This window comes from Garra rufa, chromosome 8 (genome assembly GCF_049309525.1).
Source record: "Garra rufa chromosome 8, GarRuf1.0, whole genome shotgun sequence".
NCBI classification, from domain to species: domain Eukaryota; kingdom Metazoa; phylum Chordata; class Actinopteri; order Cypriniformes; family Cyprinidae; genus Garra; species Garra rufa.
The window spans coordinates 5327547-5350870 of NC_133368.1; the positions used below are offsets into that span (position 1 = coordinate 5327547).

Below are 23324 nucleotides of genomic sequence, written 5' to 3' on the forward strand. Positions count from 1 at the left end.
TTTGAGCAGCAACATGGTGTTACCTTTTGTTTGTTGTGGTCTTATGTAAACCAGCATCTTCTATGCAAGATCTACTGTAAATACTTATAAATGCTGCCTTCCTTTTCTTACTGTAGTAGTTGGAAATTTTATATTAACACCAATATGCCATTTAATCTAACTGCCTGATGGTCTTGCATGATTCTGGCCTGCCAGATGGCCCTGGATTTGCTGAACCATCCTCCTTCCTTTCATTTGGCCCCTGAGTTCTCTTAGGCCAAGCTGGAGTGAGGTTTCTGCTGGTGCCCCCTCCAGTGCCAGCACTCCCTCTCTGCCTTCCTGTATCCGAGAGCCAGCCTGACAGCTTCCCTGTCCATAGAGACATTGGCAGGAGATGGGGCCTGTGCCAACCTCTCAGATAATCTACTCGAAAGGAAACGGCCACAGGCCCTCCGGCTCTTTGGCAGACACAGCCTCAGCTTTTGGCCTCAGCGGAGACGTGATAAATTAATCACGATTTGTACTCAGCTTAGGTTCGTGTAGTCCTTTACTCTGATGTATTCTTTATAGAAACGCACAGTTTCGTTTTTCCTGGCGCCAGCTGACAAGTGAGTTAGGTTGTAGGTTTTTTTGACTGCACTTTCCCTTTAAAATGAAGAGTGGGAGGTGGGACTAACACAGACCGAAGGTCCCCAGTAAGGCAGAGTTGAGTGTTATCTGGGGAAAATGCTGACAGGCCTCTGAGCGGCAGCTCTAACCTTGAGCTGGTGCACAAACAGTAGCAGGGTAGACGAGTCAGGCTGGTACAGACTGCCTCCACTGCCCCCAAAAACAATCCCACAATCCCCCTCTCCCCTCCGCTGCCCCCACCCTCGTCTCTTATTCCCGCCATAGAGCAGAGCACCCTGCCACCTAGAGGTGGAGGAATTTTCTTTCGTCACCGGCCAGACAAAAATAAAGAGCCGAGTCATTTGGAAGATTCGACGATGCCCGTATGCATGTCCGGATGGAACGGAGCCAGTTGGTGAAAGCTGAATTAATCATGGTATGAGGAAAACACTTGACCACAATGCCCTCATCCCAGCTGTATTGTACGGGAATGAAAGGAATTCAGATAACACTGTCAGACCTATTTATGAGTAAAAACGTCACTTGAGATTTCAGGAAAAATATATTTTGCCAGATGCAGCACCTTTTGAATTTTCCAGTCCCTCTAATGTGTCTGGATGAATATTGATCCCGTTATGCCATTTCCATCAGACAGTTTGAGAGCTGATCATTGACAAGTCTCTACACTGATGCAACTAAACTAAATTACTCCCATTATAGTCAACAGTATTGTACTACACACATAGCTAGGGTTGGCATGACACCATGTGCCTTCAGTGGATACTAGACATCCCTGTTCTATTTTTTGTACTAACTGATCTCATTTATTTTTCATCCAAAATAAAAAATTCAGCTTTGCATCACAGAAATAAATTATATTACAAAGTATATTGAAATAGAAACCACTATTTTAAATTGCAATACTATTTCACACTATTACTTTTTTCTGGAATTTGAATCAAATAAATGCAGCCTTGATGAGCAGAAAAGACATTAAAAATATTACAAATCTTATTGATCCCAAACTTTTGAACGACAGTGTGTACGTTTCTTGAATGTTTTTAAGAGATGTTATTTACATGTACGGTGTACAATATTATCTATTGCACATCTTTTTATATGGGTACATGGTTGGATATTCTCAATGTTTTTCGATTTTATGTCACTGCAACAAAAAGCCCATTCATTTCGGTTATTGGAAAAAATATCCTAACACAGGAACAAGACTGAATCTAACCAGCCCGAGACTGAAAAATTGACAGACTTCTTGCAGGCAGAAGCGGGATAGAATCTTTTGGGAGTAGGATTAAAAACTCCATCCTGTGCAAACCTCTTCCTCCATCAAATTTATCAGTGTAGAAGAGAAGTGCCGAAAAACAGCCAATGTAAAAATGCTCTTTTTCAAGTAACTAGCATTTTATTTATTTATTTATTTCAGAACCCATAATTCTGTAATACTGTTTGTGGCACTGTTATGCAGTGTTTTGCAGTGTTAGGTAAGCTAAATCACCATTCAGCTTTTAAAGGGTTAGTTTACCCAAAAATGAAAATTAGCCCATTATTTAGGGTACTCACCCTTTAGGCATTGTAGGTGTATATGACTTCCTTCTTTCAGACGAATCCAATCGGAGTTATAATAAAAAATTATCCTGGCACTTCCAAGCTCTATAATGGCAATGGCCGGGTGTTTCTTATCAATAGTCCAAAACAAGTCCAATAAAGTGCATCTATCCATAGAAAAGTGCCTCACTCAGCTCTGTGGGGTGAATAAAGGCCTCCAGTAGTGATTCAATGAGTTTTCGTCAGAAAAATATCCATATTTAAGACATAATAATCACTTTAATCTAGCTTGTGCTAACTATCGTACACAGAACCCATCCCAGGCGGATGTGTGAAGCACGTTTTATTATGGATGGATGCTCTTTATTGGACTTGTTTTGGACTGTTGAAAAGAAACACCCGCCCATTGCCATTATAGAGTTTGAAAGTGCCATGACAATTTTTAATGTAACTCCGATTGGATTCGTCTGAAAGAAGGAAGTCATATACACCTATGCTATGAGGGTGAGTAAATAACGGGCAAATTTTTAGGTGAACTAACCCTTTAAGTTTAAGTGACTGGAAACATAGGTCTGTTTTGAGAGAGCAAAGCCCTTTTGATTTTTAAGAAGAGAGTTAAAAAAGCACCATTCGCCAACTCTATGCTAATAAACAAAGGTTTTGTCTGAGTGACCTACTCTAAGGTTTAGCATTCTGCTGTTTTTCTCCAGCGCTCAAACTCTAAGCCACTTAGGGCCTGAGGCGTTGCTTTGGAGCCAGCCAAAACGCTTCAGTGTTTTCCTTCACTGTGTGTTGCTTGGTGATTGGATCTGAAGGTCCTGCCGTAGGCCGTTCTTGTTCCTCTGCACCCCTGTGTTGTGGGGTAAGCGCACGGCTTCCCAGACAAATTACAGGAAACTGTCGCGCCTAATGACCTGACTCCAAAACAAAGATACACAACCAACACGAAAGTGATCTTACTCTCTCGTAACTGCGCAAACACAAACGCAAAGAGGAAGAGGATGTGAGCGTGATCCATCTGGCTCAGGCCTCGTGCGCTCATTACCGTCAGTCGAGACGCTATCCTCCATCTTTACCCCATAATTGGGAGGCATCTCCAAGCCATCAGCGGCCCTTTACGGCCCCCAGCGGAGCTCTGTGTTTTGTCTCGAAGAGGGGCTCGCCAAGCTGAAACTATTTGTTTCCCTCCAAGCCGCTGAGGGACCGTTTTGCGCCTCGGTCTCGGGTCGAGCAGCCCTGTTTTAGATTAAGGATTGGTCGGTATAATGAGGAGTCCTGCAGCGTCAGGCATCCGCGGCTATGCTCAGGACACATTCATCCGTGCTCGCGCTATCGCTTGCTGGTGTGTGTGTGTGCGGCGGGATACAAACCGGTGCGGCCGTTTCAGCTTCGCTCCTGTAGAGGAGGAGACAAAGACCTCCCCCAGGGACATACAGCGGCAATTCTCTCTCTCTCCCCGGACTCTGAGGGGACGTAGATACCGGCGATGATGCTACCAGAGGGATTTTTCTTCCCCCTCCCTGCTCACTTGTCTAAACGCCGTGAACACAATAGTCCAGATCCATGACTTCACCAAGCCTGTTAAACGAGTGGCATTATGATTTTTCCCTCTCGGTAACTCAGACGCTGGCCCGACGATTTGCATGACAGTGCGGGGTAAGAGAGAGAGGATTAATTCATTGGATACAGTTGGGGTGAGCGCGGGCCAGCTGCGGCGGAGATTGCGATCAGCCGACAGCAGAATTCAGCCCCGCTGGCTCTGCTCATGGAAATGAGGGCAGTCCCGTTGGCTAGGGCCCTTATCTGTCATCACGGTTTTGTGTTCTCTAAATACACGGCAGCGCTCAAAAGGTTCGTTTTCTGCACGTACGCTCAACGTGCTGTTGTTTCCCCTCTCCTTTCGTCTTGTTGTCATGACAGTGACTTACGGGAAGCTTTGTAATGGGTGGTGCGCATTGCGTATGTGTACGTGGTTGGACGGAGGAGCAGCAGCAGGTGCCGTGGAGGCCCCAGGTGTTCTGTTGTTTCGCTCCTAGCATAAAGCCATCGGACCGTTTCGGATCCCCCGCCCCTTCTATTGCGTCCGATTAATCAAGGTTTAGCTATCGATCAGATGTACGCGCCCACATTCAACCTGATTATCCTCTGCACAGAATGAACTCTTCAACTTCCTCCAGGCAGGAAATCATTTTATAGGATTGAAAAAAGTCAAGTAGGCGCACACGGGATCTGCCACTGATTGTGGGGGGAAATATTTGTTAAAAGAATGTACTGAACTGAAAGCTTTATTAAATTTGCCGGAATATTTAATACGCGAACATGCATTAGGTAGAGGATCTGTAAAACTTGTTGAATGAGGTGTGTTTGAGTGTTCTTTGAAATTCTTGATTTTGGGAATGTGTGAAGAGAGAAACCACTTTGTAATAGTCCCAAAACCACAGGTAGTATTTGTAGCAATAGCCGAAAATACATTGTATGGGTTAAAATGATTGATTTTTCTTTTATGCCAAAAACCATTAGGAAATTAAGTAACGATCTTGTTCCATGAAGATATTTAGTAAATTTCCTTCCCTAAATATATAAACTTAATCTTTGTTTAGTAATGCATTGCTAAGAACTTTATTAGGCCATTTTCTCAGTATTTCGATTTTTCTGCACCCTCCAAATTTCTCGGCCAAATATTGTCATAACATACCATACATCCATGGAAAGCTTATTTCAGCTTTCAGATGATGAATAAATCTAAATTTTAAAACAATTGACCGTTATGACTGGTTTTGTGGTCCAAGGTCTCATATAACAATTATTTTTTTCCTTACAATTAAAACGCATGGCTGTTATAAGAATAAAATAATGCATTTTATGAATCAAATAGTTTCTGATGGGTCTTAAGAAGGCAGAATGAATCAACAAAATTAACAATGTATTTATAAAAAAAACTAAAACAAATAAAAACATTCAATTGTTATCTTTAAAATTACAATTTTGTAAAAATATGCAACTCATTTATTTTTTGATTTTTTTTTAAAGGGGTAGTTTACACAAAAATGAAAATTACTTCATAACTTACTCACCCTCAAGCCATCCTAGGTGTGTATGACTTTATTCTTTCAGATGTATACAATCGGAGTTACATTAAAAAATGTCCTGGTTCTTCCAAACTTTATGGCAGTGAATGGCTGTTGAGATTTTGAAGTCTAATAAAGTGCATCTGTCCATCATAAAAAGTACTCCACACTGCAATTTGATGCAGTTGAAGAAAAATATCCGCTTTTAAAACTTTATAAACCGTAATCTCTAGCTTCCGCTAACTGTCGTCTAATTCGCAACCAGTATTTTGTTTTATGCTCTCCTCTGTGCTTCGTCAAAGTGTTCGCCTACGTCACCTGCTGTTAAAAGCTTTAAATATGGATATTTTTCTTACACAAATGCACTGATTCCCTTCGGAAGGCCTTTATTAACCCTCAGCAACCGTGTGGAGTACTTTTTATGATGGATGGATGCACTTTATTGGCCCTCAAAATCTCAACGGCTATTCACTGCCATTGTAAAGCTTGTAAGATCCAGGACATTTTTTTATTATAACTCTTGTATTTGTCTGAAAGAAGGAAGTGATATACATCTAGGATGGCTTGAGGATGAGTAAATCATGAGGTAATTTTTATTTTTGGGTGAACTATCCCTTTAATGGTGATGTTAAAATACGTTATTCACATGTAATCTTAGCCAGCAGGTTTGGAGATTTTGATCTTTCCACTTGTGATTATCTTTCCACTGATTATCAAAAAAGAAAAATGTTGGGCATGGACTTAGTTTTGTCCATCGTTTGTTGATTTGTTTTTTAAGACATAGGCAAAAAATGCTAAGAAAATAGAACCTACATTGAAGAATCATTCACAATAAGATCTATAGCATGCATTTATAATATAGATTTCATGCTGACTTTAAAGAGCTGTCTACATAGATAATAGCCACCTGGGGTTTCCAAGATGGCTGCCATGTGGACTGATCACTTTGCTTTTCCATAGTGTGTATGTAGTCCTACAGGAAGTGTTCGTGATGGATGTTGTGTGTTCTGTTAATAATCTCATCTCTTTTTTTCTCATTTTGTGTCTCGGCAGCTGCTCAGAGTGAGGAGAGAGAGCGGGAGTGTGCATATAATGACCAGCACCAGCAGGTGGATGAGCAGAGTGTGGCTGGTGACTGGCACATCACCAGAGAAAATAACACCATCCTGTGCAGCAAGAGCAGCCGCTGCTATGGATTGTGGGAGAAAACACATGACGGAGAGATACGCCTGGTCAAACAAGGTCAGTATGAACTCAAACACACACAAACTTTGCATATATACGTATGAGGACTGTCCATTGACTGTTTTTCTTAAAGAGGTAGTTCAGCCAAAAATGTGTTCATGAAATGCAAATTTTTCACTGAAAAATTACAGCGTACTGGTTCGTAACAACGTGGATAAGTAAATAATGAAACAATTTTCATCTTGACTGAACTATTCTTTTAAGTTAATCCAACAACTGCACTCTAACACAGATGAATGGGTTTGCATGATTGTGTTTTAGAACATTCAGTAAATGAAATAAAAATGTCTGAAAGTTTAATTTAAAACTTAATTAATAAAAGCTCAATTACTATTCATTATTTAATTCCTTGTGATGTGAAATATATAATATAATATATAATCATTTTTATTTTATATTTATTATTTTGTTGCTATACATAAGCTCATTTATTTATACATAATTTATATAACTATTAAATTTAATATGAAAAACTTGAAATATTAATTTAGCTAATATAATAACAATATTTTTAATATTAATATTCATAATTCTATTTATTGTAATGTTAAATATAATATAAATATAATATCATCATTTAAAAATGTCAATGAATAATCCAAATTAATATTATTATTTCATGAATTCATTAATTGATATATTAAAATTGATATATATTATTTTATATTAGAGTTTCATTATATTTTATTATATAAAGCTAAATTGATTATATTATATTATATTATATTATTATATATTTAATTATATTATACTGTGTTTTAGAATATTCAGTAAATGAAAAAAAAAGTCTGGTAATTTAGAAATCTTACTCAAAAACAAATATATTAATATTCATAATTTCATTAATTGTACTGTTAAATATAATATAATATAATATAACAATTGTAACATTGTAATTAATTAATCTAAATGAATATTCATTATTTCATGAATTAATTAATTGATATATTAAAATTTATGTATTATATTATATTGCAGTTACGTTATATTTTATTATATAAAGCTAAATTGATTATATATTATATTATATTATATTATATTATACTGTGTTTTAGAATATTCTGTAAATAAAATAAAATATCTGGCAATTTAGAAATCTTAATTAATAAAAGCTAAATTAATGTTATTTCATGAATTCATTAATTGATATATTAAAATTGATATATATTATTTTATATTGGAGTTTCATTATATTTTATTATATAAAGCTAAATTGATTATATTATATTATATTATATTATATTATATTATATTTTATTATATTATACTGTGTTTTAGAATATTCAGTAAATGAAAAAAATGTCTGGTAATTTAGAAATCTTACTCAAAAACAAATATATTATTATTCATAATTTCATTAATTGTACTGTTAAATATAATATAATATAATATAATATAATAATTGTAACATTGTAATTAATTAATCTAAATGAATATTCATTATTTCATGAATTAATTAATTGATATATTAAAATTTATGTATTATTTTATATTGCAGTTACGTTATATTTTATTATATAAAGCTAAATTGATTATATATTATATTATATTATATTATTATATATTTAATTATATTATACTGTGTTTTAGAATATTCAGTAAATGAAAAAAAAGTCTGGTAATTTAGAAATCTTACTCAAAAACAAATATATTAATATTCATAATTTCATTAATTGTACTGTTAAATATAATATAATATAATATAACAATTGTAACATTGTAATTAATTAATCTAAATGAATATTCATTATTTCATGAATTAATTAATTGATATATTAAAATTTATGTATTATATTATATTGCAGTTACGTTATATTTTATTATATAAAGCTAAATTGATTATATATTATATTATATTATATTATATTATATTATATTATATTATACTGTGTTTTAGAATATTCTGTAAATAAAATAAAATATCTGGCAATTTAGAAATCTTAATTAATAAAAGCTAAATTAATGTTATTTCATGAATTCATTAATTGATATATTAAAATTAATATATATTATTTTATATTGGAGTTTCATTATATTTTATTATATAAAGCTAAATTGATTATATTATATTATATTATATTATATTATATTATATTTTATTATATTATACTGTGTTTTAGAATATTCAGTAAATGAAAAAAATGTCTGGTAATTTAGAAATCTTACTCAAAAACAAATATATTATTATTCATAATTTCATTAATTGTACTGTTAAATATAATATAATATAATATAATATAATAATTGTAACATTGTAATTAATTAATCTAAATGAATATTCATTATTTCATGAATTAATTAATTGATATATTAAAATTTATGTATTATTTTATATTGCAGTTACGTTATATTTTATTATATAAAGCTAAATTGATTATATATTATATTATATTATATTATTATATTATATTATATTATAGTATATTATATTATATTATACTTTGTTTTAGAATATTCTGTAAATAAAATAAAATGTCTGGCAATTTAGAAATCTTAATTAATAAAAGCTAAATTAATGTTATTTCATGAATTCATTAATTGATATATTAAAATTGATGTATTATTTTATATTGCAGTTACGTTCTATTTTATTATATAAAGCTATATCGATTATTATATTATATTATATTATATTATATTTATTATATTATATTATATTATATTATATTATTTCACTCTACTCTAAAATAAGCACACACACAAATGTTTTTTATCCCCGCACATTCTTACAGACTTTCCATCTCAGCATCTCACTCTCAGTCACTCAACCATCTGCATCCTCTCTTTGCAGGCTGTTGGACTTACATTGGCGACCAGCAGGACTGCCATGACGACCGCTGCGTGGTTACAACCACGCCATCACAGATCCAGAATGGCACCTACAGATTCTGCTGCTGCAGCACCAACATGTGCAACATCAACTTCACAGAAAACTGGGTGCCCAGCCCGACCAGCACCACCCGTAAGTCTTACGATCACTAAACAGAGCACATCTCTAGGTCTCATCTAAAACCACCATGTCTCCGTCTGAGTCAACGCCCGTATTAAATTTCTATGACGGAGTAAAACTGGTCTTGCAGGCTCCATTGTCATCAATCCCACTACAAATCTTGCTGATCTCTGTTGTATGCCAAATCATCAGTGTTTGAGTCCACATCTATAATTTACTAAAAGACTCTTTTAGATGGTAATTGTCATATCAACTCATTTCTACAGCTTCACTATGAGTGCCAGTTTAATTATTGTAGTATTAACACTAAAAAGGAAAAAGCTTGCTAAAATTAACTTGCAATGGAATGACTGACAATAACATACTCAGTTACTAACATTAGAGTACCTATGTGTGGGTGACTATGATTTCACTGTTGAGAAACACATTAACGCTAACAGTTTCTGCATATAAAGAACGTGGCGCATTATAGACTTGAGCACTATTCTAGTCTAACTGATTGTATAAATCACACTGTGTGGTTTGTTCTCTTCTGCTAACTACTGTATCGACTGTGCTCTGGAATGCTGCATAAGAAAACTCAATAGTCTAATAGTCGTATTGACTTCTATGTAGTCGATAGAAGGTCAGCATCCTCTTGTCCATGAGGTCACGGCTTTTCAAAATGAATGCCCACACGTTGTTGTAAAGCAGCTCTCTCTTGTATTCCCAAGCATTTGAAATACAAGTATGTCTGTAAGCATAATAGGGAACACAGTAAGATCTGGCTGTTGCTCTTTTTTAACATAACCCATAAAGGATTCTTAAAGAATTAGTTCACTTTCAGAACAAAAGATTTCTGATAATTTACTCATGTCGAAAAGACTGAAGAAAGAAAAGTGGACTTCAATGGGGATCAACAGTTTGAAGATCCAAATTGCAGTTTCAATGCAGCTTCAAGGGGCTTTACACGATCCCAGCTAAGGAATAAGGATCTTATCTAGAGAAACGATCATCCATTTTCTAAAATAGAATGACATTTATGTATTTTTTTAAGCACAATGCTCGTCTTACACTAGCTCAACTTCTCGCATTACACATCACATTGGGAAAGTCACGCGTGGTTAGTTCTTCGTCTGTGTACTTCGGTTCAAAAATGTAGGGTAGGGCAAAAAACTCCATCTCATTTTCTTTTCCAACTTCAAAATTATCCAACATCATTGTTTTAGCTAAGGCTATTTGACTTTTTTGCACTTTTGCTATGTAAACAAATATATGCCAAATATAATTTTTATTTGACAAAGTGTGAATGTTCAGCTCACATGAGAGTTGTTTAGGGATCCATTAACTGGTTTGTGTTAGTATGCTATTAAAGTGAGTTGGTTTGCTCAACAACCAACTTAGCAACCCATAAACAATAGAAATTTTCAAAATGGTTTGCTTTTAATAATTTGTGAAACATACGATCCAGCGCTAATGATTTAGCTTCCCTGGTCATAAAAACTTAAAGTCAAAAATGAATGTTTTGTCATTAATTACTCATCCTCATGTTGTTCCAAACCTGTAAGACCGTCGTTCATTTTCAGAAACACAAATTAAGATATTTTTGCTTAAATCCGAGAGCTTTCTGACCCTGCATAGACAGCAACACAACTGATACGTTCAAGGCCCGGAAATTAAGCAAAGACATTATTAAAATAGTGGTATTCTCACGACACAGAAGAGAAGAAATTGTTGAATTTTTTTTTTTTTTTTTTTTTTTTGTGCACAAAAAGTATTCTCGTAGCTTCATAACATTACTTTTGAACCACTGATGTCACATGGACTATTTATCCTCACTATCTTTCTCGGCCTTAAAACGTTTCAGTTCCATTACTGTGTATGCAGGATCAGAAAGCTCTCAGATATCATCAAAAGTAACTTAATTTTTGTTCCAAAGATAAACGAAGGTCTTACAGGTTGGAAACGACAAGAGGGTGAGTAATTAATGACAGATTTTTCAATTTTGGGTGAACTATACCTTTAAGTGGTGTTTCCAGAAGGCCTAAGCCAGGAAACTTACCTTCTAAACTGAAAAATCAGGTGTTGAATCTATCAAAAAAGCAAATTGGCTACTTTAGATTAAAAAGCCAGATTTATGTTCTGTATCCACCATCACACTGAACATTGCAATTCCACCAATTTGTTTAAACTACAAGTAGTCCGTCTGCTCCTACTGATAGTGTTCCTACTTAATAAAAACTGTGTGACTAGCTTGAGTCCAGCTCTGGTGTACTCCAGCTTTCAACTAACCCATACAACCTTTTATTTCCCCTCATTGCTCTCCTAGAACTGTCTAATGCCTTACCTCAGGACAAAACCACGGCGTTACCTCTTTCTTTGTGCCCTCTCATTCTCTTGCTCACCCTCTCAGTTCTTTTTCTCCCTTTGTGTCGCCTTTGAGAGTGTATCTAAAGAAAGTGCCGGATGGCCTGCTAAAAGGATAGAAATGAGTCACCACAAACGCAATCAAACAATACTGGAAAAAATAGAGTGAAATGCGGAAAAAAAAATCAATGGCTGTCAGACTTTGTAAGAGTGAGTTATTTGCATGCTGCTTCGGCTCTCACACCTCCTTTCAGTGCAGTTTTTTGCTGCTGGTCTCTTTTTCTCCTTCTCCCCTAGCACGACTTCTCAAGCGAAGAGCCTTGAGAAGCACGTTTTGATTTGGGGAATAATAGAAAAATAAGGCTCCTCGAAGCGTTTGCTAATGAATGCATGTTTAAACTTTGAAGCTTGACCCTGGAAATCAACTTTGAACAACAACATTCAAATTAATCGGTCTCTAAAGACAAGATGAGAGGTTGAATGTATTACTGCAGGGGATGGAGCCCCATGTTTGGCGCCATGCCTGCGTGAAGAGGCCACAGAGTTTGAAAACGAAAGACTCTGTCGGCCAATCGGCTTTCTGCTTTCGAGTGTTACCGGGCAGAATGCCCGCGCACATGTGTCTTGTGTATCCTCAGACGGCACCGGACCGTTTGTCCCCTCACCTCCACCACAGAGCTGGTCAAGCCCTCTCTTTTTTCGTGTTACACTGTATAGCAGCAGGGTGCAAAGTGAGGCCATGCACCGCATCCAAACCCCGCCCCAACCGCAGCTGTCTCTCGCCGCTGTCAGAGCGAGAGACGCCAGACTGACATTATCAGCAGTCCGTAGCACATGCAAATAAAATCTGCAGTCTTGTGCAAAATGTCGGCACTCGCATGTATAAGCCTGCTGATGTGTTCCTCGTTGAGCGTGAGGCATCCTCACTTGTTATACAATCCATTTACCAATATTTTCACTCTTCCACCACACACTTCCCGGCACCGGATGTGTTATTCCATAAACGCTTGGGTTTTTTATAGATAAGTGAAGTGCAGATTTGGAAATGTTCCCTCACCCCACTCTCTACGTTGGAGAGCTGCTGTGGTGACTCATTTGTTTTTTTTTTTTTTTGGTAATTTATGCCAGCTTTTAGAAAATGGGCAGCGCAACAAAAACATGCTTTTAAAGCAGGATTTCAACAGAAGGAGGATGTCATACCAGAACCAAAGGCTGTGACAGTGAATTATTTCACTTTTTAATCCTGTAGAGTAGCAGATGTACTCCGTGCGAACGTATTCCCGGGAATGATGGTAATTGTGCGCGTAAGTGTCGCGTTCCGAAAGGGGAATCTCTTTTGAGTACCACATGCTTTCCGACCTGTGAAATCTGCGGAGTGAGCGACAGTTTAGGAAGATAAGGATGGCACGGTTTCTTTTTTTTTTTCAGCAACAAGAGCAGAAGGTGGAAAAACACACTTGTTCTGCAAACGCATCGATTTAGATGATGCTCACAGTTTACAGTATCAAACATGTTCTGCTGCATCACAGATGCACATTGTTAGTGTTTGTTTCGATGCGTGCTTGCGAGGTTATGCGCACACCTGCAGACTGTGATGAGCAGCGAGGCTGTGACCAGCTGTTCTGACTTCAACACAATACACTCTAACTATCTCTGTGGGTCACACGGATGAACTGTTTCAGCTTTTATGTTTGACATGCAGTGTGTGATTTACAGCACAGGCTTGCAAGAAAGATTTTACAAAGATGAAATGCATTCCTATTAGTTTAAAAGCTTATACTGAGATTGTCCACTGTTTTATCTTTTGGTTAGGTCCGTTTTTGCATGTTGGGGGTTTAAAATTTGCATGTTGCTTTTTTTTAAATATAATCTGTCTGTCTGTCATTCTATTGTTATATCATTCATTTTGTATATCGATCTATCTGTTGTTTATTGTTCTATCGCTCTATCGTCCATTCTATCTGTCTATCGCTCTATCTATTGCTATATTATTATATCTATCGTTCTGTTCATCGCTCTATCGTTTGTTCTGTCGTTCTGTCTATTGCTCTGTTCTGTCTCTTCTGTCAATCGTTCTATCATCTGTTCTATCACTGTATCTATTGCTCTATCGTTCTGTATATCACTCTATCGTTCTATTATATCTATCGTTCTGTTTATCATTCTATCTGTTGTTTTATCACTCTATCACTCTATGATTCTGTTGTCTGTTCTATCATTCTGTCGCTCTAACGCTCTATTGTTCTGTCTGTTCTATCAATCGTTCTATTATCTGTTCTATCTGTCTATTACTCTATCTGTTGCTTTATTGTTCTGTATATCTGTATATCGCTTTCTATTGTTCTATTATCCATTCTGTCTATCAATCTATCTACCATTCTATTATCCGTTCTGTCTATTGCTCTATCTACTGCTCTGTCATTCTATCGCTCTATACAGTAGTCCATTCTATCGTTCCTTCTATCACTCCATTTCTCTATCGTTCTGTATATCGCTTTATTGTTCTATATTGTTCTGTTTATCACTCCATCTATTGTTGTATCACCTGTTCTGTCGTTTTATCACTCTGTCGTTCTGTCTATTAATCTATTGTTCTATCTTCCATTCTGTCTCGCTCTATTCTAAATATCGCTCTATCTATCACTATATCTATCGTTGTTTCTGTCGTTCTGTCTATCATTCTGTTGTTCTACCTATCGTTCTATCAATGACTCTATCTATTGCTCTGTTGTTTTATCCATTCTAATGTTCTGTTGTTCAATCTATCACTCTATTGTTCTATCGTCCGTTCTATCTGTCTATCGCTCTGTCATTCTGTATATCATTCAATGCATCGTTCTATCACTATATCTATCGCTCTAATGTTCTGTCGTTCTATCGTCTGTTCTATCACTCTATTGCTCTATCGTTCTGTCAATCGCTATATCTATCATTCTATCGTCCATTCTATTGTTCTGTTGTTCTATCTATCGCTATATCGTTCTATCGTCTGTTCTATCTGTCTATCACTCTATCTATTGCTCTAACGTTCTGTCTGTTGCTCTATCATTCTATCATTTGCTCTGTCGTTCTGTCTATTGTTCTATCTCTCTATAATTCTATCTATCATTTTATCATCTGTTCCATCTGTCTATCACTATCTATTGCTCTATCGTTCTGTCTATTGCTCTATCGCTCTATCGTCCGTTCTGTCTATCACTGTATCTTTTGCTCTGTTGTTCTGTCTACCGCTCTATCGTCCGTTTTATCTGTCTATCACTCTATCTATTGCTTTATCATTCTGTCTGTCACTCTATCTATTGCTCAAACTATCGTTCTGTCGTCCGTTCTCTGTCTATCGCTCTATCAACTGCTCTGTTGTTTTGAATATCTATCTATCTTTCTCTCTGTCTGTCTGTCTGTCGTTCAATCAGTCTATCGTTCTATCTATCGTTCTATTGTTTTCTATCTGTCTGTCTGTCGTTCTATCAATCTATCATTCTATCTTTCTAACAATCTTATCTATCGTTCTATATATTGTTCTATCATTCTATGCATATTAATGAACATCAGTATAAAGGTACAAAATATAGTGCTAAAACAATTGCTGAATTATAGCAACGTTTACCATGAATAATATCCAATAGTTGAACTCAACCTTTTGAAGGATTAAAAAAAAAACATTCATGGCGGAAAAAAATTACTAAAATGCACAAAACTAAAATGCATTACTTTAAATGCAAATCTAAAAGGGCCTTTAGATTTTTTTTTTTTTTTTTTTTTTCCAGTTTTTGTAAATCATAGGTTTTATTTTTTAGATGTTAGATATTTTCTTTGGGATTCTATCTGGAAAATAGTTTGCTTTCATTCACATAATCACCCTTTTTTCTCTCTCTTTTTTTTTAAAAGTCCTACATTTGCATTAGGCTTGGCATGAATAGATTCAAAGAAGAAAAAGGTTTGCAAACTTCAATTGCATTTATTCTCACTTTCGGCTTGGAGTGGATCAGGGCTGTTGTTATTTGCAGACGAAGAAGGAGCACACATCTGCTAGTCTCTGCCATTGTACTTGGCTGATTTTGTAAGCCGTACACCTGCTCAGAAAATGTGAAACGCTCTTCTGCTTTCAGAGTCACACACGCGTTCACGGCGAGCTTCATTTAGATGGACGGTGTGATCTCCTAGCTGAAGACTGTGAGCGGGGTGTGAGAAGCCTCTGATCGATCAGGCATAGATTAACCTTGGCAGCTGTTTTAATTGCAGAGGGGGAATGATCTCCCCCACACACACACCTCCTCTACCTCTCCTCTCTCTCTCTCTCTCTCTCTCTCCTTTCACACCTCCGCTCCCTTCCCCCCTGGCCATAACTTAGTGAGTTTACACTTTATCCTCCTCTCTGCTCTTCTTCATGGTGACACGTATAATGGCTGCTTAAATCCTGTCCTTTCGCACATGCTTTCTAGGCTGCTCTGGTTTATGATATTCCTCTTCGCCTCTTCGCCTCTCATTGTTCTTATTGATAAAAAGCTGTCGCCCTCTGGTATATATTATTTTGCAACACTACACCACAAGAGACTGTGTTCTGAAATGATTTTGCCACAGTTTAAAGGATGTTGTTAGCCTTGCCACGTCCTTACCAGAAATGATGTGGTAAGTTTCCAGCAACACGTAATTAGTTTGCCCACTCTAAATGCAAAAATGCTGCAATACAGAATACAAAAGGCACAGAAACAGGCAGGACATCAGACTATGATTTATTTTAATACAGGCATGCAGAATAGGATTTCATGGTGGGTGGGGTGATGCCGGTGTGACGTCGCAGTAATGAGAATTTAACTGTCAACAAAATGTCAGTCTGTTGTACTTTGTCCTCAATGAGAAAACAAACGAGAATGCTATTTTAAAATCTTTTTGTCCTAACCAGCCACAATCACAAGTGACAAGCTGTTTTGATTAACTGTGTTTGAATAGTTCGTTTCTATAATGTGAAACAGTTGTGTTACTGTTAACTAAAACTAAAAGTTTTTTCATTATTTATAATAAAAAATGTAAATTAAAAGTTTTAGACTGTAAGATATTTATTTAAATATTTAAAACACATTTTCAGGATTCTTTAAATAGAAAGATACAAAGATCAGTGAATTAACAAGCCTTTGTAACATTATACACACTAATTTGCAATATTTAGCAAGGATGCTTTAAAATGATCAAAAGTGATGATAAAGACATTTATAATGTTACAAAAGTTTTCTATTTTAGATAAATGCTGTTCTTCTGAACTTTCTATTCATCAAAGAAACCTGACACATTCTACTCAGCTGTTTTTAACATAATAATAAATGTTTTTAAGCAGAAAATCAGAATATTAGAATGGAGTAATGATGCTAAAAATTCAGATGCTTTGAAATCACAGGAATAAATACATTTTAAAACTATTCAAATAGAAAACAGTTATTTTAAATAGTAAACATATTTCAAAATTATACAGTTTTTTCTGTACTTTGGAACAAATTATCCTACTGTCCGAAAAACCTTTGACTTGTAGTGTAAATATTAGTATAAAACATTTTTTTTTAAAGTATAAAAAACAAAAAAACTGAATCTTGGAAATTAAAATAGAAATATTAGATAAAGACTTGAACTTAAGAAAAAACTTAAAGAAATGTTTTTAATGTTAAATAAGTTTAAATATTAAAATTACTAGATAAAGAAAAAGCTAAATATAAATATAAAAAAACTACAGCTAAAAAAAATTAGACAAAAGCACAAAAACATATGAAATTGAAACTAAAATTAAAGCACATAAAATTGGAATTTAAAATGAAAATTAATAAAATTGACAAAAGCGCATAAAAATGAATTAAAATCTACAAATAAAAGCTAATTAAAAATAATATAATAGTATATACACTGCCAGTCAAAAGTTTAAAATAGAGAATATTAATGTTTTTTAAACAATGCTCTTCTGCTCACCAAGCCTGCACTTATTTGATCCAATGTACCGCAAAAACTGTAAAATTTTGAAGTATTTTTACTGTTTAAAATAACTGTTTTCTATTTGAATAGATTTTAAAATGTAATTTATTCCTGTGATTTCAAAGCTGAATTTTAGCATCATTAATCCAGTCACATGTTCTTTCAGAAATCATTCTAATATTCAGATTCTCTGCTCAAAAAAACATTTTTCAGGTTTCTTTGATGAATAGAAAGGAGGAACAGCTTTTATCTGAAATAGATATCCTTTATAATATTATTAATGTCTTTATCATCACTTTTGATCAAATCAAAGCATCCTTGCTAAATGAAAGTATTAATTTCTATAATTTATTTCCCCCCTCCAAGCTTTTAAAAGTATAGTGTATAATGTTACAAAAGCTTTTTATTTCAGATGAAAGCTGTTTTTTAAACTTTCTGTTCATTAAAGAATCCAGAAAAAATGTACTCGACTGTTTTGAATGTTAATAATAATAATAACAAAGAAGCATATTAGAATGATTTCTGAAGGATCATGTGACACTGAAGACTGGAGGAATGATGCTAAAAATTCAGCTTTGAAATCACAGGAATAAACTATATTTTAAAATATATTCAGATAGAAAGCAGTTATTTTAAATAGGAAACATACTTCATATTACTGCTTTTCTGTATTTTGGATCATATCAATGCAGGTTTGGTGAACAGAAGAGACTTATTTTAAAAAAAACTTTAAAAATCTTGGTGTTCAGAAACTTTTGACTGGTAGTGTAAATGCCAAGTTTTGTCATAAAACTCTAGATTTCGCCTCTGAAACCCTCCACCTCCCCAGCTCCACCTGTATAGATCTGCTACGGGTTATTATATATGCTATTTGAGCAGCAGCAGTAGCAATAATCTACAACAACAGCAGCAGCAGCAGCAGCAATTCAGCAGCGCCGCCAAGACCAACATTGTCATATCCATTACCATGCTAAAATCTTTAGAGAGTTGTCATGATAGAACTAATACTACTACTTACACTGGTGTGAACAGACAGACAGATTATTTGTTGCTCACACAGAAATGAAAATAGTGTCATCATTTACTCATCCTCATGTCCTTAAAAACCGGTACAACTTACTTTCTTCTGTAGAACCTAAAAGATATGACATGAGGGTGAGTAAATGATGACACAATTTTTAATTTTGTGCGAACAATCGCTTTAAGTGTGATCAAATCGCAGCCTTTCATGGCTCATCCTGTTAGAAATCCAATTTTCTGAGCTTTTCTGCTTCCTATGGGTCATTAGCGCATGTTTGTGTTCATAGAGGTGCATATGAGTGTATGCTGAGGCAGATATCTTCATCATTGTTTTTTTGAGTGTGAGCGTGGTATGTTTGGCGTGTGTGGACACGTGGGTGGAGCACAGACTGTGCGGAGGTGAGACTAGATGGCCTAGTGCCTATAGTGACAGGGCAGAAGATCTGCTCAGGTTACTTCTGCTGCTGCTGAACCGACTCTTCATCATCAGATTCGTGCTTTGTGACTTTGAACAGTTGTTTTTTGTGTAGAAGATGTATTGAGTATCTGCCTCTGGGACTAACAAATGAGGGGAATTAGTATTGAACTTCTCTGCATGATGGAAAATTAAGGAGATAAAGTGTTCTGGATTTCGATTACTAAGATGCTCGTTAAGATCAGAAACATAGACTGCACAAATACGCAAATGAAACGTAAATACTTGGCCAAGTGTGCAGTCCTACATACTTTACATGCGTTCTTGCGCTACTGTGATGATAAAAAAAACTTTGTAGTCAACTTACATGCTTGGTAAAGTCATAGAGATTAATAAAATGTTTAAAAGACATGTACATTTCTATAGTGAATGCATCATTAACTTTATTAAATATTTAATTAGCTAGAACTGTATCTTAATTATTATTTATTTCATATCTCTTGTCCAGTAATTATGATTGAAAATCTTCAAAAAAATCTGTAAAAATCATAAAAATTAATGGAAATTTCTACAGTGAAAATACGCATTTCTAGTTGTGTTTAAAGGGGCAACTCACTATTATATCGGCTGGAAATTTCCTTCTGTCTTTTTATTTTATTTATTTGTAAGTCAGGCAGGTCAGTCCAATCTCAAGACATGTTAGGCAGCTATTTATAGTAATACATGTACATCTTTTTTTTCTACCTAACCTTTTTAGTTGATTCAAATAACCAACCACATTAATTGGATCAACAATAATATTGTGAAATATTATTACAATTCGAAATATGCCTCTGATGCAAAGCTGAATTTTCAGCATCATTACTCCAGTCTTCAGTGTCACATGATCCTTCAGAAATCATTCCAATATGCTGATCTGCTGCTCAAGGAACATTTATTATTAATATCGATGTTGAAAACATTTCAGGATTTTATTGATGAATAGAAAATGTAAAAAGTAAAAAAAGAAAAACAGCATCTATAAAAATAGAATAGACATATTTTGTAACACTATAAAAGTCTGGAATAAATATTGAAAATTACTATTATTATTTTTATTTCTTTAAATTGACAAAAGCACATAAAAATGAATTAAAACACACAAATAAAAGCTAATTAAAAATGTAAATAAATAATACTAGTACAATTATATATATATATTAGGGCCGGGACTCGATTAAAAAAATTAATCTAATTAATCAGAGGCTTTGTAATTAATTAATCGAAATTAATCGCATTTTAATCGCATATAAATATTTGACCTGAGAACAGTGAGAAGTAAGTTTTTTCATATGGATTTTTAGTATACCATTGAATAATGACTGAATACATAAGCTTAAGCAACAAAATATTGTTTATTTTTGTTCAACCAAGTCCAACAGACCAGTGCAATATTGCCATTAAGTGTAGCAATAGGATACAGTGTTTCCCCTAGGTTTCCATACTTTTTTTTCTCGGTACTTTACCCTACTTTGTGTAATAACGTTTATTTAACATAAAACATTTATTTCAGAGAAAAAACAAATCCAAAACTCTCTATTTTAACATTTTGAACAATAGGGCTTTACAATCTTTTGCTATTTTTTTTTTTTTTAAAGACATTCTTGTGTTTTAATTTTCTCATAATCAACTGAAAGCATAAACATTTATTTATTTTTAATCAAATGAAAAATAAACCTTTTTAATTTTTGGCAAACAAACAAGAGGTTTGCTGTTAAAATCAATAAATAATAATAATTTAACATTTAAATAATAATCGTAGTATTTTTTTTTTACAATTAAGTGGTTAATCGTGTTGTTATATTTATTTTTTATCATATATATTGTTTTTTGTCAATTATTTAATAGGAATATTGTTCTGTTTCATGTTAAACCGTACTTTTATTTTGACAGGTTGCCGTGAAGTTTCTGTGTGTAAAGTATGATATGATCAGGGGCGGCTGGCCCATGGTGGGCGATAGTGCATCGCCCTCCTTGAGCCACACGAAAAAAGAGAGGAGAAAAAGACTCTTATTTTGCTAGTCCTAGTCTGCATATTACGATACAATCAACAGCCTGAATGTCACTTTCCAACCTAAAACCCCGCCCCCTTGGGGCGATCTCAGTCAGATTGAAAATCGCCCCAGCCGGTCTCATAGAGTTATATTGTGAGATTTTTTTTTTCAAATTTTGAACCCTACAATGCATTTCAATGGGCACCGGGAGGGCTCGCCCCAACGTGATTTCGTAATACGCACTGATGCGTGCTCGAAGATGTACAGCACGCACGCGTAGCGAGACGTCTGAATGCATCGGCCATGCTTTCAATGGAGAGGGAACTTGTCAGGAACATGCCTGATTTTAATGAGAGGGTAATTGATCACTTTGCCTGCTTAAAAGAGAAGCGAGCAAAATTTCAATACAAGTGATGTGTGTTATTAAATGGTGAATTGTTTATGTTATCACGGCCGTAGCCAGCTATGAGGTCACCGAGGTCCGGACCCCGGTCATTTTTTATATTCAAAAATAAAATGTCAAGCTCTTCGAATGATTATTTAGCCGTTTAAACCACCTCATATCACATGAGTGTTTGCTGCGAGAAGCTAGCGCAGTGAAAGGGGCTTGAGAACGCGTTGAGTGAGAGCGCGGGTGCAGCGGCCTCCGTTTGTTGCCAGATCCAGATCATATGTGTTTTTTTTGACTCGTTTGTCCAATTTAGTGTGACACTTTGGGACGTTTATAAAGTGGAAAGTTGAACGTTAGTTTTATGTCAGTGTCATTATTCTAACGTTATTTTTATAACTTGTTATAAAATAAAAATTCCCTCAGCTAAAAAAAACGAACGCGCCCCCCTAAGATAATAGTAGGGGAAACACTGGGATATTTAGAAATATACTAGCCTACATTTCAGAAATTCAGGTACCCTATAGGTAGGTAGACCTTCTGTAAAAGCATTGAGGTGATACTTGAGGCTCGATGTGCTGCGGTGATATGCGCATTCCTTTGTCTAAACGCTAGTTGGTGCTCCAGTATAATCGGTCCGCTGAAACTCATCCAGTGAGAAACGTTCCGCGGTGCAAAATTAAGTGCGATTAAAATGCGTTAAAAAAATTTAACGCGTTATTTTTGTGTAATTAATTAATCTTAATTAACGCGTTAAAGTCCCGGCCCTAATATATATATATATATATATATATATATATATATATATATTTATGTATTTATTTATTTATATATATTTTTTTAAATCAGCATTTATAGAAACAGAATAGAAATCTTTTGTAACACTATGTAAGTCTGGAAATAAGTATTGAAACATATCTATTTCTAAAAAGTAAATGTATTTTTTTAAAGAATTTACAGATTTATTGTCTTGCGTCTTTTTCTTTCTTACTTTCTTTTATTTCTATCTGTCTTTAAAAATTAAAAATACTAATCACATATATTTTTTAAATAGTAAAAAATCTGCATTTTTTTAACACTTTAAAAGTCTGGTAAAAGTATTGAAAAGTATTTATTTAAAAAATAGAAGTATTTATTTCTAAAAGTACTTAAATTCTAAGAAAAAATGTAAGAAAAAATAATTTTCCTGAAAAAAAAAAATAAATAAATAAATATATATATATATATATATATAATGTATGTGACCCTGGACCACAAAACCAGTCATAAGGGTCAATTGAAATTCATAATTTATACATCATCTGAAAGCTGAATAAATAAGCTTTCCGTTGATGTATGGTTTGTTAGGATATGACAATATTTGAAAATCTGAAATCTGAGGGTGGAAAAAAAATCAAAATCTTGAGAAAATCGCCTTTAAAGTTGTCCAAATGAAGTTCTTAGCAATGCATATTACTAATCAAAAATATATATGGAAGGGAATTTACAAAATATCTTCATGGAACATGATCTTTACTTAATATCCTAATGGTTTTTGGCATAAAAGAAATCATCATTTTGATCCATACAGTGTATTGTTGGCTATTGATACATATACCCGTGCTGCTTAAGACTGGTTTTGTGGTCCAGGGTCACGTATTTCAAATCAGCAAATACAAAAAAAAATCTCACTGCGGTGGTCTCTGTTTAAAGTCTTTTCATTTCTGCAGTCGCCATATAGAGTGCTCCCATTTCTGTTTCCTTCCTATTATAATGT

The 23324-nt window shown here is 34.6% G+C and overlaps 1 protein-coding gene across 1 annotated transcript in view; it reads left to right on the forward strand.

The window, feature by feature from the left end:
• The window catches only part of bmpr2b (bone morphogenetic protein receptor, type II b (serine/threonine kinase)), a 100156-nt gene that overhangs the window by 39607 nt on the left and 37225 nt on the right, over positions 1–23324 (forward strand). The window contains exons 2-3 of the mRNA XM_073845580.1: positions 6270–6458; positions 9253–9423. Of these exons, the coding sequence (XP_073701681.1) occupies positions 6270–6458; positions 9253–9423 (360 nt within the window). The remainder of the gene's footprint in view (positions 1–6269; positions 6459–9252; positions 9424–23324) is intronic.